The sequence below is a fragment of the Carassius gibelio genome, chromosome A22 (assembly GCF_023724105.1).
Source record: "Carassius gibelio isolate Cgi1373 ecotype wild population from Czech Republic chromosome A22, carGib1.2-hapl.c, whole genome shotgun sequence".
Taxonomy (NCBI): domain Eukaryota; kingdom Metazoa; phylum Chordata; class Actinopteri; order Cypriniformes; family Cyprinidae; genus Carassius; species Carassius gibelio.
In genome coordinates, this window is record NC_068392.1 from 18,455,871 (window position 1) to 18,477,708 (window position 21,838).

The 21,838-nt window shown below is 37.3% G+C and overlaps 2 protein-coding genes across 9 annotated transcripts in view; both read right to left on the minus strand.

Annotated features, from left to right (window-relative positions):
* Positions 1-8,042: 8,042 nt before the first annotated feature.
* Positions 8,043-16,337, minus strand: LOC127943035 (Kv channel-interacting protein 2). 6 transcript variants are annotated; one of them, XM_052539142.1, is made up of 10 exons: positions 16,106-16,337; positions 11,895-11,997; positions 11,819-11,826; positions 11,660-11,784; positions 10,958-11,027; positions 10,762-10,832; positions 10,447-10,554; positions 10,245-10,349; positions 9,867-9,929; positions 8,043-8,435 (listed from the first exon to the last, which is right to left on the minus strand). In XM_052539142.1, the coding sequence occupies exons 1-10, from the start codon at positions 16,182-16,184 to the stop codon at positions 8,388-8,390; spliced, it is 780 nt and encodes a 259-aa protein (XP_052395102.1). In that variant the 5' UTR covers positions 16,185-16,337; the 3' UTR covers positions 8,043-8,387. The 6 variants fall into 6 exon arrangements, with proteins under 6 accessions (XP_052395102.1, XP_052395100.1, XP_052395101.1 ...); XM_052539140.1 differs by lacking the exon at positions 11,819-11,826 and having other exon boundaries at positions 11,899-11,997; positions 16,112-16,337; XM_052539141.1 differs by lacking the exon at positions 11,819-11,826 and having other exon boundaries at positions 11,660-11,780; positions 16,112-16,337.
* Positions 16,338-18,912: 2,575 nt separating this feature from the next.
* The window catches only part of LOC127943042 (armadillo-like helical domain-containing protein 3), a 17,538-nt gene continuing 14,612 nt past the window's right edge, over positions 18,913-21,838 (minus strand). For all 3 annotated transcript variants that reach the window (XM_052539150.1, XM_052539149.1, XM_052539151.1), the window contains one exon: positions 18,913-20,625. In XM_052539150.1, coding sequence (XP_052395110.1) covers positions 20,533-20,625 — 93 coding nt within the window. In that variant the 3' untranslated portion in view covers positions 18,913-20,532. The remainder of the gene's footprint in view (positions 20,626-21,838) is intronic.

Below are 21,838 nucleotides of genomic sequence, written 5' to 3' on the forward strand. Positions count from 1 at the left end.
ATGTTATGAAAGTAACAAAAGCACATGTATAATGTGATCTGCTCTCTCAGACTGTCCCCAGGGACCCGAAACAGACCCTGCACATGCAGATCTACAGGAACACAACATCTCTTCACTCTTTACTTTGAAGAAAGTCATGATATTCATTCAAAAACTGCAAAATACAGTTGAATTTCATAGTGGATGTTTAAAAAAAAGCATTGTGCTTATAAAGACACATTTAGCCTAGTTTGGCAACATTTTGTGAGCAAAATCCAGTCATTTCAATAGAAATCCATGCAATCAGGAAACTTGAAGTGATATTGATAATAATACATATCACAATAATGTCAAAAACAATGACAGTAAAAAGCATGATTTATTTTTAATAAATCACACACACACATAAATAATAAATATGATAACTAATATTAAATCTCACCAATTATAGCAAAAATGTATGTAGTGCAGTGATAATATAATAATAAATTATTTAATTAATTAATTTTTTATATCGCAAAAATGTACATAATATATTATCATAGTGTTAATAATAATAATTAATAATAATGCATGATTTTATATATATATATATATATATATATATATATATATATATATATATATATATATATATATATATATATATATATTTCATTATAACAAAAAATGTATATAATAAACAATAATAATAATTATTTTATTTTGCAGAATATCCACACAATCAGGAACTTGGCATCAGGTTGAAGATGGTAACTTGAAATTATCAAAATCTTTGTAACACCTGAATTTATGTATATTAAAATGAATTTATGTTATATTTACAGCTGAACTTATTCTATAGAAGTGTCTTCAATTTATTTGGGAACCAAATACTTCTGAAGACACCAATCAGTTCCTGACATTAGTTTCGGTCATTACTGTCGACTGCAATGAATCTAGAGCCGTCCAGTCGATAGCAAAACCCAGCGGCAGGAAACTAACGAAGAGCAATAGGAAAACTTCAGAAAACTTCCCAAAACAGATGATGTCATTCTCACACTGACGGTTATTCAATAGTTTTTGTCAATAGCGTCTGAAATCTTCCCACAGAAGAATCACAGATGAATCCACCACTAACTCAAAGGTATACTGACAACAGCCTGGTTGTAAATTTGTAGGAAGCATGAAGACGAATTAATGTTCACAGCAGGATGAAACAGAGAAAGCAAAGGAAAAGGAATGCATTAAAAAAAAACATGCAATTAAACATACAGTGACTTAAATACATATTTGTCATAATAATAAAGTTTTTAATTTCTGTATTAAAATGTAACTTTTATATTTTTTGAGAGGCATAAGGTAATAAAATGTCAGGGTTATATAATTGTACTATTATCACATTAAATTAAAAAAAAAAAAAGTAATTTGTCAACTCTTATTATTATTTCTGAAATATATATTTAAACAAAACTGCATCACTTTTCATTAATATCTTTTGTCATGTGGTGCAACCAACCTGCAAAAAAAGTCAATAAATCTCTTAGAATATCCAATAATTTTAATAAACTAAGCCAAAGGTTGGTTCAGGTTTAAAATGTCATGTGGTGCGACTCAAAAACTCAATATTTATGAATTAATAATTCATGATATTTGTAAAAAATACTTTTCAAAATACACTGAAAAACATATTTTAAAAAAAGTTGAAAATAATGACTAAGATGTGACACATATATTCAGGATGTAAGAAAAATATGTTATTTCTTTTTACTTGGGAGTTACACCAAATGACATCAAAATGAATCATTACTTTTCTTTAGTTTTATATGCTCTGATAGTGGCCTTCAGCTCTTCTGCATCCTTGGGTCTGGCATATCACATCTTCCTCTTCACCATATAACATAGATTTTTCTATGGGGTTAAGGTCAGATGAGTTTGCTGGCCAATTAAGAACAGTGATACAATGGTCCTTAAACCAGGTACTGGTAGCTTTGACACTGTGTGCAGGTGCCAAGTCCTGTTGGAAAATGAAATCTGCAACTCCATAAAGTTGGTCAGCAGCAGGAAGCATGAAGTGCTCTAAAACTTCCTGGTATACGGCTGTGTTGATCTTGGACCTAAAAAAACACAGTGGACCAACACCAGCAGATGGCATGTGGTACATGTGTTTTGCATTTTGTCGTTGATGCGGATTTAGATTCTCCTTGTAACTCTGTTTGCCTGATCTTGTAAATAGTTGTATATTATTGTAAATATAGAGGGTTGGGAGGAAGTAAGGAGTTTGACGCCATCTTGTTTATTGTTACAGTTTGATCTCTGTTTTGGTTAGGAAGTTAGGTTAAAATATTGTACTTTTATTTTATTTTATTTTATTTTATTTTATTTTGATTAGGGTTTAGGAAAGAAATCTTAAACTAAATTTTTTTTTTCTATTATTTTGACCTGGTCAACTCCTGAAGGAAATTCCCTATTTACTTATTTTCGTGGTTGTATTTTTGTTTGGTTCAATTTAAACCCCTCAAAAGAATCCACATGGCACCCCAAACCATCACTGACCAGGGAAACTTTACACTGGATCTCAAGCAACATGGATTGTGTGCCTCTCCTCTCTTCCTCCAGACTCTAGGACCCTGATTTCCAAAGGAAATACAAAATTTACTTTCATCAGAGAACATAACTGTGGACCACTCAGCTCCAGTCCAGTCCTTTTTGTCTTGAGATGCTTCTGATGCTGTCTGATGTTCAAGAGTGGCTTGACACAAGGAATGAGAAGCTGAAACCCATGTCTTGCATACGTCTGTGTGTAGTGGTTCTTGAAGCACTGACTCCAGCTGCAGTCCACTCTTTGTGAATCTCCCCCACATTTTTGAATGGGTTTTGTTTCACAATCCTCTCCAGGGTGAAGTTATCCCTGTTGCTTGTACACTTTTTTCTATCACATCTTTTCCTTCACATCCCCTCTCTATTAATGTGCTTGAATACAGAGATCTGTGAACAGCCAGCCTCTTTTGCAATGACCTTTTGTGTCTTGCCCTCCTTGTGCAAGGTGTCAATGGTCATCTTTTGGACCACTGTCAAGTCAGCAGTCTTCCCCATGATTGTGTAGCCTACAGAACTAGACTGAGAGAACATTTAAAGGCCTTTGCAGGTGTTTTGAGTTAATTAGCTGATTAGAGTGCGGCACAATATTCTAATCTTCTGAGATACTGAATTTGGGTTCCTCTTCAGGAACTCGAGCTGCGACGAAACGCTTTGGGGAATGCGTTTAGCGTGAGCGACTCTGAATATGATATCTAATCTGTCTTATAGAAGAGTGTGACATCACAGGCTGGGTGACGAAAGCAACCAGGAAGCTAATAGGCACGAGCCGCGCAGTTGGCTTCAGCTTCTGCGTTTTCAGCAAGCGCTCTGTGTGTGCATGTCATTCTGACTTGTCAGTCTTATTTATTGTTATTTGTCACTATTAGCTCCTCAAAGAGTAAGCAATAGTCAAAGAGCAAAGCTAAGACGAGACATCTGAAAGGCGAATCCAGATCACGTTTCAGATTGTGTGTTCATCACGAGTGAGAATACACGGTCTGTGCACGGTCTGCCTGGGATTGAGGCACGCTGTTTCGGCTCTTGAGGCAGCCGACTGCCTGCACTGGTACAAGTCTTCGCCAGCGTTCCTCGCGGTGTCGGTCCTGCTTTCGCCGAGGCAGAGCAGCGCCTGCACTCGCTGGGTTCGCAGATAAGATCTGCTGGAGGGTAGGGAGATGGGCGCATCCCTATTTCCTACCTCACCCGCCAGATCTGCCCTATCTCTAGGTGTGGAAGCCCGAGTGCTGCGGTCCTTCCCCCCCAAGTGACGGCCGTGACGCACCGCCTTTTTTTCTCCGAGGAGATTGAAACGGAGGGCGTCGATGGGCTCGCAGTTGCACAAACATAAGCTGCATAAACATCATTTGCACAGACAAACAGTTACACAAGCATCAGTTTCACAAACATATTATGCCTAACTGTATAACAAGCAGCATTAATGAGGAGCGCAGCTCACGCAGTCAGCTCTCGAAAAAAAATAATAATAAAGGGGCTGACTGTGCTTCTCGCGTATCTAAGGACGGGGCGAAGACGGCTCTGCCTATCTCCACCCGTATTCCTTAGATTCAAAGTTCATTCTCGAGGTTCGGAAGCACGCGAAACGGTTCCTTCCCCCTCTGTGAACTCAAAGCACACAGTAGAAAAAGCTACCGTATTAAGTTCGGCTCTGTACCGTCGATATTCAACGGGGTCATTGCGACGATGGTCGGCCCCGGGCAGAGTCTGGTTATGGAACAAGAAGAGAAATCCTATTATAGAAGGAGGCCATCGAGGCGGTCCCTCCTCAAGATAGGGATTCCAGGTTCTACAGCCGGTATTTCACAGTTCCAAAGAAGGATGGGTGGGTTGCGTCCGATTATAGACTTGAGGGTCTTAAATCATTCGGTTACGAGATTGAAGTTCAAAATGCTTACGATCAAGCACGTTGTAGGTCAGATCAGGTCCGAGGATACAATATATCTCAAAGATGCATACTTCCACATTTCCATCCTTCCACAACATAGGAAGTTTCTGAGGTTCGCTTTCGGGGGCGAAGCCTACCAATATCGAGTACTTCCCTTCGGCCTTGCACTCTCACCCCGCACGTTCACAAAATGTGTAGACGCGGCTCTGGTTCCCCTGCACATGCAGAGCATCCGCATTTTCAACCACATCGACGATTGGTTGATTTTAGCTCAGTCAAGAGCAGGTTGCAGCTCGGCATCGAGATGTCGTTCTCGCCCATATGGGGGAGCTGGGTTTGAGGCTGAACGCCAAGAAGAGTGTACTTTCTCTGGTTCAGAGAATCACCTATCTAGGCGTAGTATGGGATTCGACCACGATGCAGGCACGATTGTCCCCTGTTCGTATCGAGTTGATCCTCATCTCAGTCGAGAGAGTCAAAGAAGGCCAGTCACTTACTGTCAAACAATTTCAGAGATTGTTGGGTCTGATGGCAGCTGCGTCCAACCTGATACCTCTTGGCCTGCTGTACATGACACCCCTACAGTGGTGGCTCAAGACCAAGGGATTTTCCCCGAGGGGCGGCGCTGCCTCCGTGCCTTAAACATGTGGAAGAAACCTTGGTTCTTGAATCAGGGCCCGGTGCTGGGAGCTCCTTGTCGCCGTGTAATACTAGCGACGGACACATCTCTCACCGGCTGGGGTGCGGTCATGAGTGGCCACCCTGCCCGTGGTCTGTGGAACGGTCGCCATCTAACATGGCATATCAATTGTCTAGAAATGCTATCAGTTTATCGTGCACTGAAGCACTTCCTCCCAGATCTAAGGGGTCACCATGTGTTGGTGCGCACCGACAACACATCGGTGGTCTCTTACATCAACCACCAGGGAGGTCTGCGTTCGCGCCCTTTATACAAGCTGGCGCACCAGATCCTGGTGTGGTCCCAGAGCAAACTCCTCTCATTAAGAGCAGTATATATTCCTGGGAAACTAAATATGGGAGCAGACATACTGTCGAGGCAGGGACTGAGGCCCGGGGAATGGAGACTTCACCCAGAGGTGGTGAAGCAGATATGGAGAGTATTTGGCAGGGCTCAAGTAGACCAATTTGCAACTCAAGAGACATCACAATGTCCCCTTTGGTTCTCTCTAGTTTATCCAGCTCCTCCGGGACTGAACGCTATGGTACAGACCTGGCCGAGGCTTCGTCTGTACGCCTTTCCCCATTGCTCTGCTCTCGGGAGCTCTGGCGAGAGTACGCCGGGATGGGGTCTGTCTGTTATTAGTAGCCCCGTTCTGGCTGGGCCGAGTATGGTTCGCATATCTGGTCTCGCTCTTTGACGGCTCTCCATGGGAGATACCGATCAGGACAGACCTACTCTCACAGGCGCAGGGTATGATAATTCACCCTCGCTCAGAGTTGTGGAAGCTGTGGATGTGGCCCCTGAGGGGGCACAACTGTTAGCAGCTGGTCTCTCAACTGAGGTTGTTGAGACCCTCCTCCAATCCAGAGCTCCCTCAACGAGGAAACTGTACGCCCTGAGGTGGAAACTCTTCACCTCATGGTGCAGAGACCGCCAGCTAGACCCAGCAAACTGCCCAGTTGGTACAGTTCTGGAGTTTCTACAGGCCAGGCTCTCTGCAGGGTTGACCCACTCCACGCTGAAGGTCTACGTGGCGGCCATTGCGGCCTACCATGCCCTTCTTGATGGCCAGTCTTTGGGAAGACACCCCTTAGTTACATGTTTCCTCCGCGGTGCGCTGAGGCTGAGACCTCCAGTACAGTCTCGTGTTCCCCCCGGGACTTGGGTGTGGTGTTAGAGGCTCTTTGCAAATATCCATTCAACCGATTCAAGATATCTCAGACAGACATCTGACTCTTAAAACCGCCTTTCTGTTGGCCATTACCTTTCTGAGGAGAATAGGAGATTTACAGGCCCTCTCAGTGGCCCCTACCTATCTTGATTTTGCACCTGGCAATGACCAAAGTGTTCATATATCCTTGAGCGGGATATGTTCCTAAGGTGCCCTCTATCACACCACAACCTGTAGTGCTGCAGGCCTTCTGTCCTCCTCCCTTTCGGGAGCCCAACCAAGAGAAGCTAAATTGTGTGTGTCCAGCTCGAGTGCTGGATGCATACGCCCACAGAGCTGCCCTGTGGAGAAAAATGTACCAATTGCTTGCATGCTGCAGTCCCCCCAAGAGGGGTTTTCCTGCTTCTAAGCAGACTATTAGTCGTTGGATAGTTGAGACTATCAATGCCACTTTGAGTCCTCTGGTCGTCCCCCGCTGTCGGGAGCCAAGGCTCACTCTACATGGGGTATGGCGGCCTCCAAGGCCTTTCTAGCAGGTGCGTCCATGCTGGACATCTGTAATGCTGCAGGTTGGTCCACGCCTTCTACTTTTGCAAGATTCTATGGCTTAGACATGTCACTCCAGGCACTTCATTCCTTTCGTCCTAAGCTGTGCTCTTCGTGTACACACTAGGCAGTGGTTTGGTAGTCTGGCAGCGTTGGTACTCAATCCCCAAAGCGTTTCGACGCAGCTCGAGTTCCTGAAGAGGAACGTCTCTAGGTTACGTATGTAACCCTAGTTCCTCGAGGGAACGAGATGCTGCGTCTCGAAGGCCAGACCCCCATCACCCCTGCTGGCACTTGCTGGTACTCGAAGCTGAAGCCAGCTGCGCGGCTCGTGCCTTTATAGCTTCCTGGTCACTTACGTCACCCCGCCTGTGACATCACACTCTTCTATAAGACAGATTAGATATCATATTCAGAGTCTCTCACGCTAAACGCATTCCCCAAAGCGTTTCGACGCAGCGTCTCGTTCCCTCGAGGAACTAGGGTTACATACGTAACCTAGAGATGATTTTCCTTAGTTGTCAGTTATAATCATCAAAATGAAAAGAAATAAACATTTGAAATATATCAGTATGTGTGTAATGAATGAATATAATATACAAGTTTCACATATTGAATGGAATTAGTGAAATAAATCAACTTTTTGATGATATTCTAATTATATGACCAGCACCTATATATATATCTCAGGTGTGAAGTATATTTAGGCTAAATTATGATTTTGCTTATAGAAATACATTTAACACTTTTGTGCATAGCAATCATGAATCTGTTTGTTAACATAAACAAATCTATAAAATAAACTTGAAAAGATTTACCAAGCTTAAAAATCTTAGCAAACACATGAAAAGTCCACATATGCTTCATCTACTCAAAATATTATAGTAGTTTATAAATATTTAATATCTCTCTCTCTCTATATATATATATATATATATATATATATTATCTACATAAATCAATTCCACTTTTGCATAGTTTGTCACATCAAATTCCACCAATTCCATAACCTTTCCCATTAGGGAAATTGATTTTAAATTGTTGTGCATATACCTATATTTTAAAGTAGCATGTCAGAACACAATCTAAATAAATTACATCTGACGTGAATAATTTATGTAGATCTATAGAATTTTCACACATTCTGTTCTCTGGGAAACATAACAGTGATATAAGGTTTTAGTGCACTTAAAATTGTGCATTTATTTGAAAACAATTGGCAAAACAAATTTAAAACAGAACAAATAAAAAAAATATTGTTGAATTGGCTTAATATATCTCTTTCTATCAATTATATTAACATAAAAAAAGAATGCAAAGACAGTGGCATATAACAGCTGATCTTCAAAGACGTCATTTCATCCTCAGGGTGTACAATAGCATGGCATGCTCGTATTGTACCTGTTCAGGTGTTCACTGTCAGTCTTTTAGGTGTTCACTGTCAGTCTTTTTTTTTGTAGGTGTAAGATGAAGTCATCCAGCAGACGCCACAACAGTTCAAACACTGCTGCTGTTGAGAAATATTTGCCAAAGATCATCATGCAGAGCTAAATTACGTGATCCAACATCTGCATGGACTCCATGATGGCCTCATCCTGAACAAAAATAGTTAGTAAAACAAAGAACATATTAAAGGAATAGTTGATCGAGGCTGACAAAATTTAAAATGTGCTGAAAATCTCCTCATCCTCAGTAGGGATGCAACGATACCACTTTTTCAGAACAGATCCGATCCAATACCGAAAATTCTGAGTATCTGCCGATACCGATCCAATCCGATACAGCACAGTTTTTTTTAAATCAATGTAGAATTTCTATACTTCTCTGTGTTGACCTGATCATCACTCTTTTGTGTGTTAAACACAATCGACTACATATACTGTACACAACTTCATTTTAATGAAAAATAACTAATGAAAAAATAATAATTATTATTATATAATAATATATTATAATACTGTTATAAACTAGGTCAGTGGATTATTCAGCAGCAAAAGATACTCTAGATTCTAGAAAAATCACAGGTGCACAATAATTTTATAAAATCTAGTAAAATAAAAGTCTAAAATCTGGTAAAATGTTACACATTGCTCTTTGTATTGATGTAAAAAAACATTCATGTAAGAACAAGTATATACATTTATATAGAAATATGAAATATGTTTTTTTATGTATAGCAAAGTAGTAAAGGCAGCAACATATCATAGATAGGACAGAACAAGAAAGACTATTAATGATCTTTGATTGTGCAGAAAGGTATTATAAAACTAAAGGCGCCCATATAGAGTGACACAGAGCGCTTATGCATCCCGAGTTTCGGATTTCGATGCATCCCTAAATCCTCAGGAAATCCAAGATGTAGATGAGTTTGTTTTTTCATCAGATTTAAAGAAATATAGCATCACATCACTTGTTCACCAGTGGATCCTGTGCAGTGAATGGGTGCCGTCAGAATGAGAGTCCAAACAGCTGATACAAACATCACAATAATCCACACAACTCCAGTCCATCAGTTAACATCTTGTGAAGTGAAAAGCTGAGTTTATAACAAATCCAGAACCTTTGCTTCTTGTTCAAATGTCTGTATTTCGATGCGAGAGACTACAGAGGATGGACTGCTTCACTGGAGGAAGCGGTATTATGGATTATGGACTCGTATTTTGGCCAGAAGTGACAGTTTCAAGTTAAACCTGATTAATGAGGAATTTTTATTTCTTACAAACATGCAGCTTTTGGCTTCACAAGACGTTAATTCTTGTGTGGTTGACGGCACCCATTGGATCCATTGTAGAGACAGTGATGCAATGCTACATTTCTACAAAGAAAAACTCTGGAAGGTCCAAGGGTGAGAACATCTTCAGCAAATGTTCATTTTTGGGTGAACTATCCCTTTAAATATCATTGCAGGTCTCCACCTAAACGGTTTCTAATGCATCTTTAATCACATTCTAAAAACAAGTTATTTACACTTTATACCAAAATCAAAACAATGATAGAGATAATTAGTTTTCATGCCAGCCTTGTACCTTTTGACACGACTCCAGGAACTCCTCCATTGTGACGACGCCATCATTGTTGCGATCCATTTTCTGAGTGCAAACAGATAAACAATCAATAAATGAATAATTTGAGACCTGTTCTACTAGAAACATGACAAGCATTAGCAGTTTAAAAGAAAGAATAATGAGAATAAATGCTAGTTTTCATTTTATGTTTTTTTCTTCTCATCTTGCGTTTATTTGATCAAAAATACACTAAAAACAGTAATATTGTGAAATATTATTACAATACAAGATAACTGGTTTCTATTTGAATATATAGTAAAATGTAATTTATTCCTGTGATCAAAGCTGAATTTCCAGCATCATTATATCACTCTGATATGCTGATCTGGAGTTTATGACCTGGAAGAAACTTTCGACATGTTCTCTAGGTGCGCTGTCCTCCATACACGGATATGTGTACTTCCCCATCAAATCATAAATAGACTGCATAATATCATTCATCTCCTAAAACAGACAGAACAAATGAATGAATACAGTAATGGCTCCACATAAATGGCCAGATTCTGCACTAGAATAAATGTTCAAATGCACAGTTTAGTACCTCTTTAGTGATGCATCCATCTTTGTTGAGATCATACAAACTAAAGGCCCAACACAGTCTATCAGTGACGGTGCCACGCAAGATGATTGACAGGCCAACCACAAAGTCCTGAAGCCAATGAGAAATACACCAGTAAGTGTAAACGAAAGAACGATCTTAATGTGCAACTTTATGATACATGATAAAATACATGCAAATGATTTTCTTTTCAACTTTTACATAGTTATTATACATTACTATATGCTTTTGAATCAATTAAGTAAATGGTATATTAATTATGTTTATTCATATTAAGTATATGAACAGCAAACTGACCTCAAAATTAACTGCTCCGTTTTTGTGTCTGTCAAAAGCCTCAAACAGGAAATGAGCGTATGCGCTAGAATCTTCAAAAGAATTTAGTGAAACACAGAGGGATTCATAAAGGTCTCTTTAAATTCAGTTAATTAATGGGAGTTGGAACATAGAATTTCACTGGAATTTATAAAGTTGGAACAAATGGAACACTCACCTCCTTGGGGAAAAAAATGAGAGTAGATTAACTTTAAAGTCTCTTCATTCACTAATCCAGTGGGACATTCCTACAGTACATAAAAATAGTCATACACAAAACTATAATCTAAATATTTCAGTATTTCAACTATATTTAATAGCAATAAAACGATTTGAGGAAACAATGGTAAACAAGGATCTTCGATATGTATCCAACACAGAAAAGAAGAAAAATTTGTAAGCGTAAAAAAGCCACATCACGGAAAACCCATCCCGGTTTAATGATAAAAACGTTAAGTATTTGACGAAGTTTTAATTTCGTACAAATTCATACAACATGGAAAACACATTATTTGTATATTTGTACAATAAAAAACCCATGGCTATGAGCTGCTCGTACAAAAATATCACATAAAATAGTTGCGAATTATCACGCGACTTTTCGGAAAAGCACATTTTTGCGAAGAGACTGTCAACAAACCCACAAACTACGAGTAGTCTTTCTTCGTTCACATGTGGCGAAGCTAGCCAATCACAACAGAGCTGATTTACATTTAGAAGTCTTAAAGGTACAGTAACGTTTTTCTGCTCGTTTAATTCTTTAGTGCCGTAGAGAAGAAGAAACACACTTGTATTATAAATATATAAACTTATTGTAGAGTCCATTAATAAATCAAACCCGTAGAGAGCTTACAAAGTCATTAAGGGAAAAGCTTCTCACGTTTTTAAAACCTCTATAGAGGATCTGTAGCTCTGTTTTGGTGAACTTGGTCTGTTCCAGAATTTTTTCCAGACTATCCGGCCTGCAGCACACAGTGGCAAGCTCAAAATCCTCCTCTATACTGTCTAAATGACAGATGAAAACATAAAAATAAATTACACATTAAACTAAAAACAATACTTAATTAATTTCAGAGATATATGCGGAAAGAACGTGCATAAAGTGAGTGGGTCACTTGCTTTGCCTGACTGTTGGCGTGGAGTCCACATGACAGCAGGGCAGAAGTTTGAGGAAGCGCTGTTTCATGCTCTTTCTGCTCGGGCCTGAGGGAGGGTTACCTGCAAAATCATCGGGAAACTGCTTAGCTATGCAGAAAATCATTTAAATTCAATCACAAGGACACAAAACCATTTGCAAAACACGCGGTCTGTCTCAGTCAGTTGGCCCAGTTGGCTGCTCTGGCTTTGATTCAAAAATGAATCGGATCACTGAATCTGGAGAACTGGATTTCACCCAATCATAAGATGAAGGAATATGAGCACATACTTTTCTTTGACCCTTTTGAGTTTACTGGACATGGCATTTGATTTTAGTACGAAAATACCATTAAAGTCGCGTTCACATTTGAGCATTATTAGATGTCAGTTTTACATTCATTCTAAATCATAAACATCTTGAAGACATCTTCTGAACATCTATTTGACCTCTAACAGATGCCAACTTCTTCCAGAAGTAAACACCCACATCAAATAGACGTCTCTGAGATGTACGTGTCAGACGCTTGTTTTATTCCTGATCAGCGTTTTGAAAGAATCGGTTGAATGAATGATTCATGACTGATAAACACAGTCATTTGTCGCCACCTACTAATGTAACCTGCAAAAAACGTTCACGAAAAAATCCCCAAGAATCGTCTTGAAGGCGCAAACAGATAATTATGCCCATGAAAGTATTAAAGTGGCCCATCGAAAACAAACTCTTAAATCAAAACTAATGTGTCATGAAAAAAACATCAAAGTAAAAGTCAGAAACAAAAAGAAAATAATATTCAGAACAGCTTAGATCTTAGATCAGTTTCATTGGGTGTTATTATTACTTACTCCGGATCGTGGTGACAATATGCACTGTATCCCAGTAAACTAGGCTTCATGTTAAAAATACTTTTTCCACTGTGCATAAAAATGTCTAAAATGCAGCTCAATTGGATCTTAAAACACTTAGAAAGCCATGTTTTTCATACGTGTGGTTTCAATTGTTTCTACACATGTTAGTTTGAAAGCTGATCACGATTAATCCATTAAAACACATGTATGTTAGTGAATGAGACTCTAATTTCATTATTTGTGCTATTCCATTTGGTGACGCGAAGAGGCACTGCAATTACAGTCTTCTGCTTTAAATACCAGCTCAGTTCAGGAGTGATTTTGGTCCATTTGTCCATTCTGATCAGGTTTTTTTTAATAGTGATCCATTTTAAAATAGTCCTTCAGGTTGTCAGTTGGATGAGAAGTTGCAAAGACATTTGTTTTTTTTTGTTTGTTTGTTTTTTTTCTCAGTCTCTCATTTGAAGCTACTGAGAGTATTGACAGACAGAAAGGAACGCATGAAGGTCGAAACCAAGATGGACGCAACAACAAAATTAGCTAGCTTATCCGAATCCTCAGAAAGAGCAGAGAGGTGACTAAGATCCTGGAAAAAGATAGCACTAGATTTAGTTTATTAGCTACTTACCTTGTTAATCAACTGGGAAAGTCACATAACCAGATGACTTTTACTAGTTTATAAATCACTCAGAGACCTAGGAGCTACATACAGTATTGTTCAAAATAATAGCAGTACAATGTGACTAACCAGAATAATCAAGGTTTTTCGTATATTTTTTTATTGCTACGTGGCAAACAAGTTACCAGTAGGTTCAGTAGATTCTCAGAAAACAAATGAGACCCAGCATTCATGATATGCACGCTCTTAAGGCTGTGCAATTGGGCAATTAGTTGAATTAGTTGAAAGGGGTGTGTTCAAAAAAATAGCAGTGTGGCATTCAATCACTGAGGTCATCAATTTTGTGAAGAAACAGGTGTGAATCAGGTGGCCCCTATTTAAGGATGAAGCCAACACTTGTTGAACATGCATTTGAAAGCTGAGGAAAATGGGTCGTTCAAGACATTGTTCAGAAGAACAGCGTACTTTGATTAAAAAGTTGATTAGAGAGGGGAAAACCTATAAAGAGGTGCAAAAAATGATAGGCTGTTCAGCTAAAATGATCTCCAATGCCTTAAAATGGAGAGCAAAACCAGAGAGACGTGGAAGAAAACGGAAGACAACCATCAAAATGGATAGAAGAATAACCAGAATGGCAAAGGTTCAGCCAATGATCACCTCCAGGATGATCAAAGACAGTCTGGAGTTACCTGTAAGTACTGTGACAGTTAGAAGACGTCTGTGTGAAGCTAATCTATTTTCAAGAATCCCCCGCAAAGTCCCTCTGTTAAAAAAAAGGCATGTGCAGAAGAGGTTACAATTTGCCAAAGAACACATCAACTGGCCTAAAGAGAAATGGAGGAACATTTTGTGGACTGATGAGAGTAAAATTGTTCTTTTTGGGTCCAAGGGCCACAGGCAGTTTGTGAGACGACCCCCAAACTCTGAATTCAAGCCACAGTACACAGTGAAGACAGTGAAGCATGGAGGTGCAAGCATCATGATATGGGCATGTTTCTCCTACTATGGTGTTGGGCCTATTTATCGCATACCAGGGATCATGGATCAGTTTGCATATGTTAAAATACTTGAAGAGGTCATGTTGCCCTATGCTGAAGAGGACATGCCCTTGAAATGGTTGTTTCAACAAGACAATGACCCAAAACACACTAGTAAACGGGCAAAGTCTTGGTTCCAAACCAACAAAATTAATGTTATGGAGTGGCCAGCCCAATCTCCAGACCTTAATCCAATTGAGAACTTGTGGGGTGATATCAAAAATGCTGTTTCTGAAGCAAAACCAAGAAATGTGAATGAATTGTGGAATGTTGTTAAAGAATCATGGAGTGGAATAACAGCTGAGAGGTGCCACAAGTTGGTTGACTCCATGCCACACAGATGTCAAGCAGTTTTAAAAAACTGTGGTCATACAACTAAATATTAGTTTAGTGATTCACAGGATTGCTAAATCCCAGAAGAAAAAAATGTTTGTACAAAATAGTTTTGAGTTTGTACAGTCAAAGGTAGACACCGCTATTTTTTTGAACACACCCCTTTCAACTAATTGCCCAATTGCACAGCCTTAAGAGCGTCCATATCATGAATGCTGGGTCTTGTTTGTTTTCTGACAATCTACTGAACCTACTGGTAACTTGTTTGCCACGTAGCAATAAAAAATATACTAAAAACCTTGATTATTCTGGTTAGTCACATTGTACTGCTATTATTTTGAACAATACTGTACATTACAGATGTTCATCTATCAAACCAAAAGTCTATCTATCCATCTATCAAGGGCCACCATAGTATTTTTTATAAGGTCTTCATTAACATGCATCAACATGTTTTATACAAATTGGATTAAACAAAGGCAACTGAACAGCTGTGACACTGACAAAGAGGAAGCATGACTCTAAAATGAAACTTCATCAATTATTCACGCATATTACAAAGAGTTGTTATGACAAGATGTGAAATTCAGTTAGCATGAAATGAGCGTGAAAAACCATCAAAAGATGAACCAGATGTAGCTGTGTTGGTATTTTTGACAAGGTCAATATTTTTATATTAATATCCCTGATAGCACATCACAAAGACGTCTATTAGACGTATTGTTAGTGTTTGCTCATCTGCAGTACATCTATTGGATGTTTCCTATCAGATGTCAAATAGACGTTTAGAAGATGTCTTTAAGATGTTCATTATGTAAAACTGACTTGTGAAAGATGTCTTTCATGCTGTGAAAGCAGTATCAGACCTATTGCAAATATTCCCTGCACTGAACCGTGGTCATAAAAACTGTAGACATAACTAGGCTATATAAAATAATTAGCAAAAAGCTTATTAAAATAGCTTGAGTTTAACGTCAACAGTAGCCTCAGCTGTGTATAATGTAGCTTATGTCATTTCTTTAAAAACTTAAACATGAAACGTGACGGTTTAACTCACTGACAATGAATCCAAATCCTGTCAGGAGGAGGCTATATTATATGCAGAAATAATGTGGTAAATAAACATCGAGAACACTGTTTCTTCTTCATGGTATAATAGAAGAGATAGTTGCTGCTTGTAAATATGCAGACGTCGGAAAATATGTCCTGTAAAAGTCATTCTGAAAACGAAAAGCTAAATTTCAGTCAGCGAGAGTTTAGCGAACATACATAATCTACAAGCAAGGGCTGGCAACTTCATTTGAGAGCATACAAAAAATACCATACGCTGATAAAAGTCTCGTCATTTGAGAGCCCTCACCCGTCAGCAGGTCACTGGATCCGTCACATTCTCCAGAAGTATTCACGCTCTCATCTCTAGAAGTCACCTTCATGATGCAGTCAGAAGAAAACACCTTTAATCCCGATAGAGTGATACTGAATTATCTGTCTGACAGAAAATGTATAAGTGCAAGGCTTTAGAGAGTTAGTAATGTTGTTATATTTCCATTAGAAGTTCCCGTCGGTCGTGTTTGAATTCGCTCCAGTATCTGAAGAACGTGTGTAGACGGACTGTAGGCTACTAACAAAGTCAGTTCTTCTCTGTCTCCGCTTCGCCTCACTGCCATCTGTTCTGCTCTGCTGCGTAATGAATAACCTGCTCGGTGAATCAGGACAGCGCGTTTGGACATCATCATTGGCACGGTCCAGATCACTGCCCATTAGAAAACTTCAAATCAAGTTATGTGGCACTCCAGCATCAGCAGTAGTTATTTGAACACACTCCAACGTATTGTTGGCATTTTCCACATCAGATAATTTTGTTTCTCAAATCTAAAGCATATAACGTTTTCTGATTTAAAAACTTTTCTTTGTTACAACAAATAACAACAAATTCCAATTATTTTTCGGCATGTTTTCAAATCGAATTTTTTTTGTGCATTCCGAATCAAAAATCATTTTGTTTATTCTGAATCAAAATCATTTTTGGTGCACTCTGAATCAAAATAATTTTTGTTCATTCCGAATCAAAATCATGTTTGCACTTTTGAAACAATTTTTTTTCCTTCAACATCCCAGAATTATCTTTACGAATACCAAATACATTTTTACAAATTCCGAAACAAATTAATTTTTACACATTCTGAATCAAAAGCACTTTTGTCCAATTATTTTTCCAAATAATAAGTTTGTGGACACTGCAAAGCAAAAGTTTTTTTTTTTTTTTGAACTCAAAAACATTTTGTAAAATTCCAAATCAGAAGCATTTTTACACATTCCGAATCAAAGGAATATTTAAATATTCCAAATCAAAGGCTTTTTAATGAACAAATTCTGAATCAAAATAAATAAAAAATCACTTTTGAAATCAAAGATGTTTTTAACATTCTGAATCAAAAGTTTTAAACTTTTGTTTTTTATTTTAAAAAAATTACAACATTTTTTATGCATTCTTATTCACTGCATTCTAATTCTAATCACTGTTTGAAAATCTGAAAAATCCAACCTGATCTCACGGGAAAACCTAACTATGTTTAAGGGATATTTTTTGCGATGTGAATCATACAAAAACATACAATTCTGAGGACCTTGAAGGATCACCCCTCAACATAACCACCACTGGAAGATAAGATCATATAAAAACATAGGAATAATCCACCAGTTTGCCCAAATGTAAAGTAGTTTTGTGAGGTGGTGTTTGTTCAGTATGGGTTTTGAGACGTAGTCCATGATTCATGAATCAGTCTTCAGTAACTGATGCTCTCATACATGGGCACGCAACGCACTGCTTACTGAATCTCCCAAATATCTGTTCTCTTCAAATGAGTCTTCCAAATGCCTTATTAATAATAATTCATTAATTTCCTGTGGTTCGAAATTTGGCACATATTTAATATTTCACAGACCAGAGCCACTAGTTCAAGGATGAAAGACTTATATTTAGTTTTTGTCTTGAACTATTTTTAAACCACACATCTCCAAAAAAAGAATTATCTTATCTTCTATAGAAAAAACATAATGACACAATACTGTTAGGATGTATATATAACTGTTAGGATCTGTATACGCATCTTCTGATATAATATTGGGTTTATATTTATCCGTCTAAAAATCATGAAAGCGACGAAAAGGACATGGGCTGACAACACCCATTCAAGATCAGAGCATTTCAGATGCTCTAATAATACAACAGAAGACAATCCTCCTTTCATGTGCGGAAAATAACTTTTGAACACATTTTGACACGATGTGATCAAACTCAGACGAGAGTTATTTGAGATACTTTTCATGGACATTATGTATTGTGATATTAAAAAGTGAAATCAAAGGTATGTATCAGAGGGATTTCAGTTGAGGTTTGTCAGTTAATTCATGATTTAACATAAAAAAAACAACAACTGTTCATTCTTGGCCACAGTTTACTAAAACGAGGAAACAAGGGAACAAATTCTTAATTCATGGCGACTATACAGTGTTTGGTGTAACGCATTACAAGTAACGTGAGTTATGTAATCGGATTACTTTTTTCAAGTAACTAGTGAGGTAACGCATTACTTTTGAATTTAAGAGAAACTATCAGAGTTATTTTTTTAATATAAGTAATGCCCGTTACTTAGTTTCCCCATGTATTGACGGACAGATCTCCTGTCCACATGTTGAGAGTAATCTGGAGTGAGTTCAGATGTGTTGTGTGCGCTGTGTGAACATGATGTTACTGTACTTCCAGAGTAAATGTGAACATGTGTTTACTCATCTCACCTGAACAAAACAAGATTCACTACACAATATGTCCTCATAGTCGCCAAAACTTGTATTTAAGCAGATAATGTTCTCTTTATTTAGCATATGTCCTTCTGAAGGGGAAAGTAAAAGCCCTCTCATCTCTCCGCCACACAAACTATTCCCCTTAATGCAAGTTTAACTTACTAACTGCTTTGTGAGAATTAATAATAGTAAAGGATAAAAAGTTAAACCAGATTTTTAGAAGACTACCACAACTGTTAATGGGAAAATTCACTACCGGGATGCCAGAGCATTATAGGGTTAACATTGAAGTGTGTAACACAAACAAAGACACTGGCCATAATAGTGTTTTACAAAAACACTACAAAAGAAAAAAAAGTTTTACAAAATAAGATTTAATAAGGAAACAAACACCCATAAATAATAACACTAAGGCATAGAAAGCCAGATACTCATTTAGAACCAAACCCAGAAAGGATGTCTTTGAAATGTGTTTGTTTTATTCAGTTATCATCCTCCAGGTGTTGGTTTAAATCTGATGAATTAGTAGCAGAACTGGTTTAGATTTAATAATGTTATAAATACAGACCAACACAGACAGCCGCTTCTCTTCAGTGCTGTGGCAAATTAATACTTTGCTTTAATTGTTTCTTAATTCTTCTTTCTGTTCATGATACCACACTGAAACATCTTGCAATACTGGGAAATACTGAGAGAGAGCAACATGAAGAGACCGTCTGAATGCACTCATACCAAAGGATGAATCTCATGAAAACCAACAAGAAATGTCCAGGTCACATATGATATTTTGCTTTAAAATAAAGCCTAACCATTTTTTAATGACAAGACAATTTTCTCCTCAAGTTATCATTACCGTAATAATTATATATATATATATAACTGAAATTTGAATTATTCACTGAAATTATGTTTTTAATAAAAAAGGATATGATAGTTATCTTTACTGTTTTAATGTTACAATAAGGATATATTTTTTTAAACATTCCTCTAAGATTTTGAGAGGAAATGTGCGGAAATGTTTTAGGAATATTAATATTTACTTACATATATTATTGATATAATTGTACACCCAAATTATCATTACCATAACAATCAAAATGTATATTATATTCAAAATTGTATATAAATGCTATGTAAATGGTGTTTTTGATAAAAAACAAAAAAGACAAAATATATGATTCCTGTATTACAGTAATGGGAATGAGTTTTTGGCACATTAAGGTAATGAGAAGCCAATTAAGGAAATTTCACAAATCCTCATTACCGTTATATATAAAAAACATTTAGAAATGTAAGTATGCATTATGTAGTATGCATTCAACTGAATTTATGAAGTTTTTAATAATAAAAAAGAAAGATATCACGGTAATGAGAATGATATTTTTGGTGCATTATGGTAATGAGAATCTTGTCCTTTTTTTGCATTACAATAATGACAATTTGGAGAAAATGTGTTTGTCATGAAAATATGTCAGAATGCAAATCTTAATGGCTTTATTTGACTAATACAAATTATGATTTTCTTTCTTTCGAATACATGGTGAATTGTGACCCAGACATTTCTTTTTCAGGTTCATGCGGATTGGATGTTTTTTCTATATTCAGAGTGAATGCAGACGAGAACTGAAAATCAGCGGTTATTCTGTGCGAGCACATTGGTTTTCATCCGTTATGGTACTAAGGCAATGAAGAATACGCGACAGAATCAACAGAAACAGCACTGGACTGCCAATAAAAGGAAGAAAAAAATCAGGAACCAGTAACACCGGGGATTCAGGATCCAAATTCACATTGTGCAAAGTTGGCCTGATTGCTTTGTGAAGCCAATCAGAGTCTGTTCTGAGCACGACCGCATCAGTACACAGCCTGAAGATCAGATCCAGTCCTGTCCGGTTCTAGATGGGCTGGTGTGACGTGGAGGAGCCTCAGATGTGGGGCGATGGATGCGTCAGTATGAAGGTCAAAGGTCCCGTGGTTTCAGGATATAGAGGAGAACTCCTTCAGCAGGACGTCCTGACTCATGGTACTCAGAGACACGTTCTTCCTCACGTTCAGACTGATGGAGCGAACCTGCAAACACAAAACAAGGACACAAACTGGTTTCCTGACAGCCACCATCATGAACGCATGTGAAGACAAGAAATATGGTCATATCAATTTCACGCAAGAACTAACAGGTATCGATTATTAACTAAATATATTAAATTGTTTAGGCTCATGTCTCACTTCTCCAAATATATTCTTCAAATATTTCCATAACATAAATGCGGCTATATGTAATCAGTTTTATTTTTCTCTAAATTCAGTTTTTTTCTTATATTTTGTTTCAATAGTTTTAAAGGATGTCAAATCGTAATATTAATTAATAATTCATTTAAATTTTAACAATAGCATAAAAAAAAGTTAATTTTTTTCTGGATTCTGTGTTTTATGATTTAATACAAGTTATTAAAACAATGATTGAAATCAAACGAATGAATAAACAAACAATTTAATAAATATCGCGAAATGTAATTTGGACAATTTCGAAATATATAAATAAATGTGCAAAAAAAAGTGTTGCATAATAAAGTTTTACGGCAAATGTAAAGAAAATTTGATTACAATTTGTTCAATATTACGTAATATTGTTAAAAAAAATAATGTTTTAACCTGTTAAATGTCATCCCCGTCCCGTATACGGGACGCCTACGTTTACTTCACTATATTACAATCAAATTTAATCTAATCTTGACAAACTATATATCGTTGGAAAGGTCTAAGACTCCCAAATATATATTATACCAATATTTTTTGTAACAAAATATGTAGGAAAAGTAATAGACCTTTTGACCTTTGACCTTTGTTAAAAAAAAAAAAAAGACTTCCTCGCTGCCTTTTTCTCTATCACATTTTAGAAATCATCAGAAGTTATATATCACTTGAAAACATAAAATCTCAAAATTCATCCTTTAAAACCCATTTTAAAATCAGACATTGCATTACCATGTAAACAAAATCATGTTACAAAATGTTTTCATTCATGAATTATAAAAATTTAGGTTTGTATCATGCACATTCAAGTCTATCTTCAAAAACGTGTGTGACAGTTAACAGGTTAATAAACTATATTTTTACTCTTATATTACATTCTACTGTACAATAGTAATATATTTCTGTCATAATTTCTGGTTCATGTTAAACCAAACGTTTATTTTGGCGGCTGTAGCCGAACAGTTTCATCAGATGTAATGGTGAAGTGTTGCTGAAGTCACTCTCTCCTGGAGATGAAGTACACAAGCAA

Bases quoted from the DNA above. Each gene is read 5' to 3' on its own strand.
- LOC127943035 (XM_052539139.1), bottom strand. From the start codon at position 14,362: ATGATGCTTGCACCTCCATGCTTCACTGTCTTCACTGTGTACTGTGGC. The intron at 11,785-14,070 runs GTAACTCCAGAC...TCTGTCATTTAG, and splicing joins AACTGTCACAGTACTTACAG to ACAGTATAGAGGAGGATTTT. The intron at 10,555-10,761 runs GTCAGTTTGCTG...CATTGGCTTCAG, and splicing joins ACGGAGCAGTTAATTTTGAG to GACTTTGTGGTTGGCCTGTC.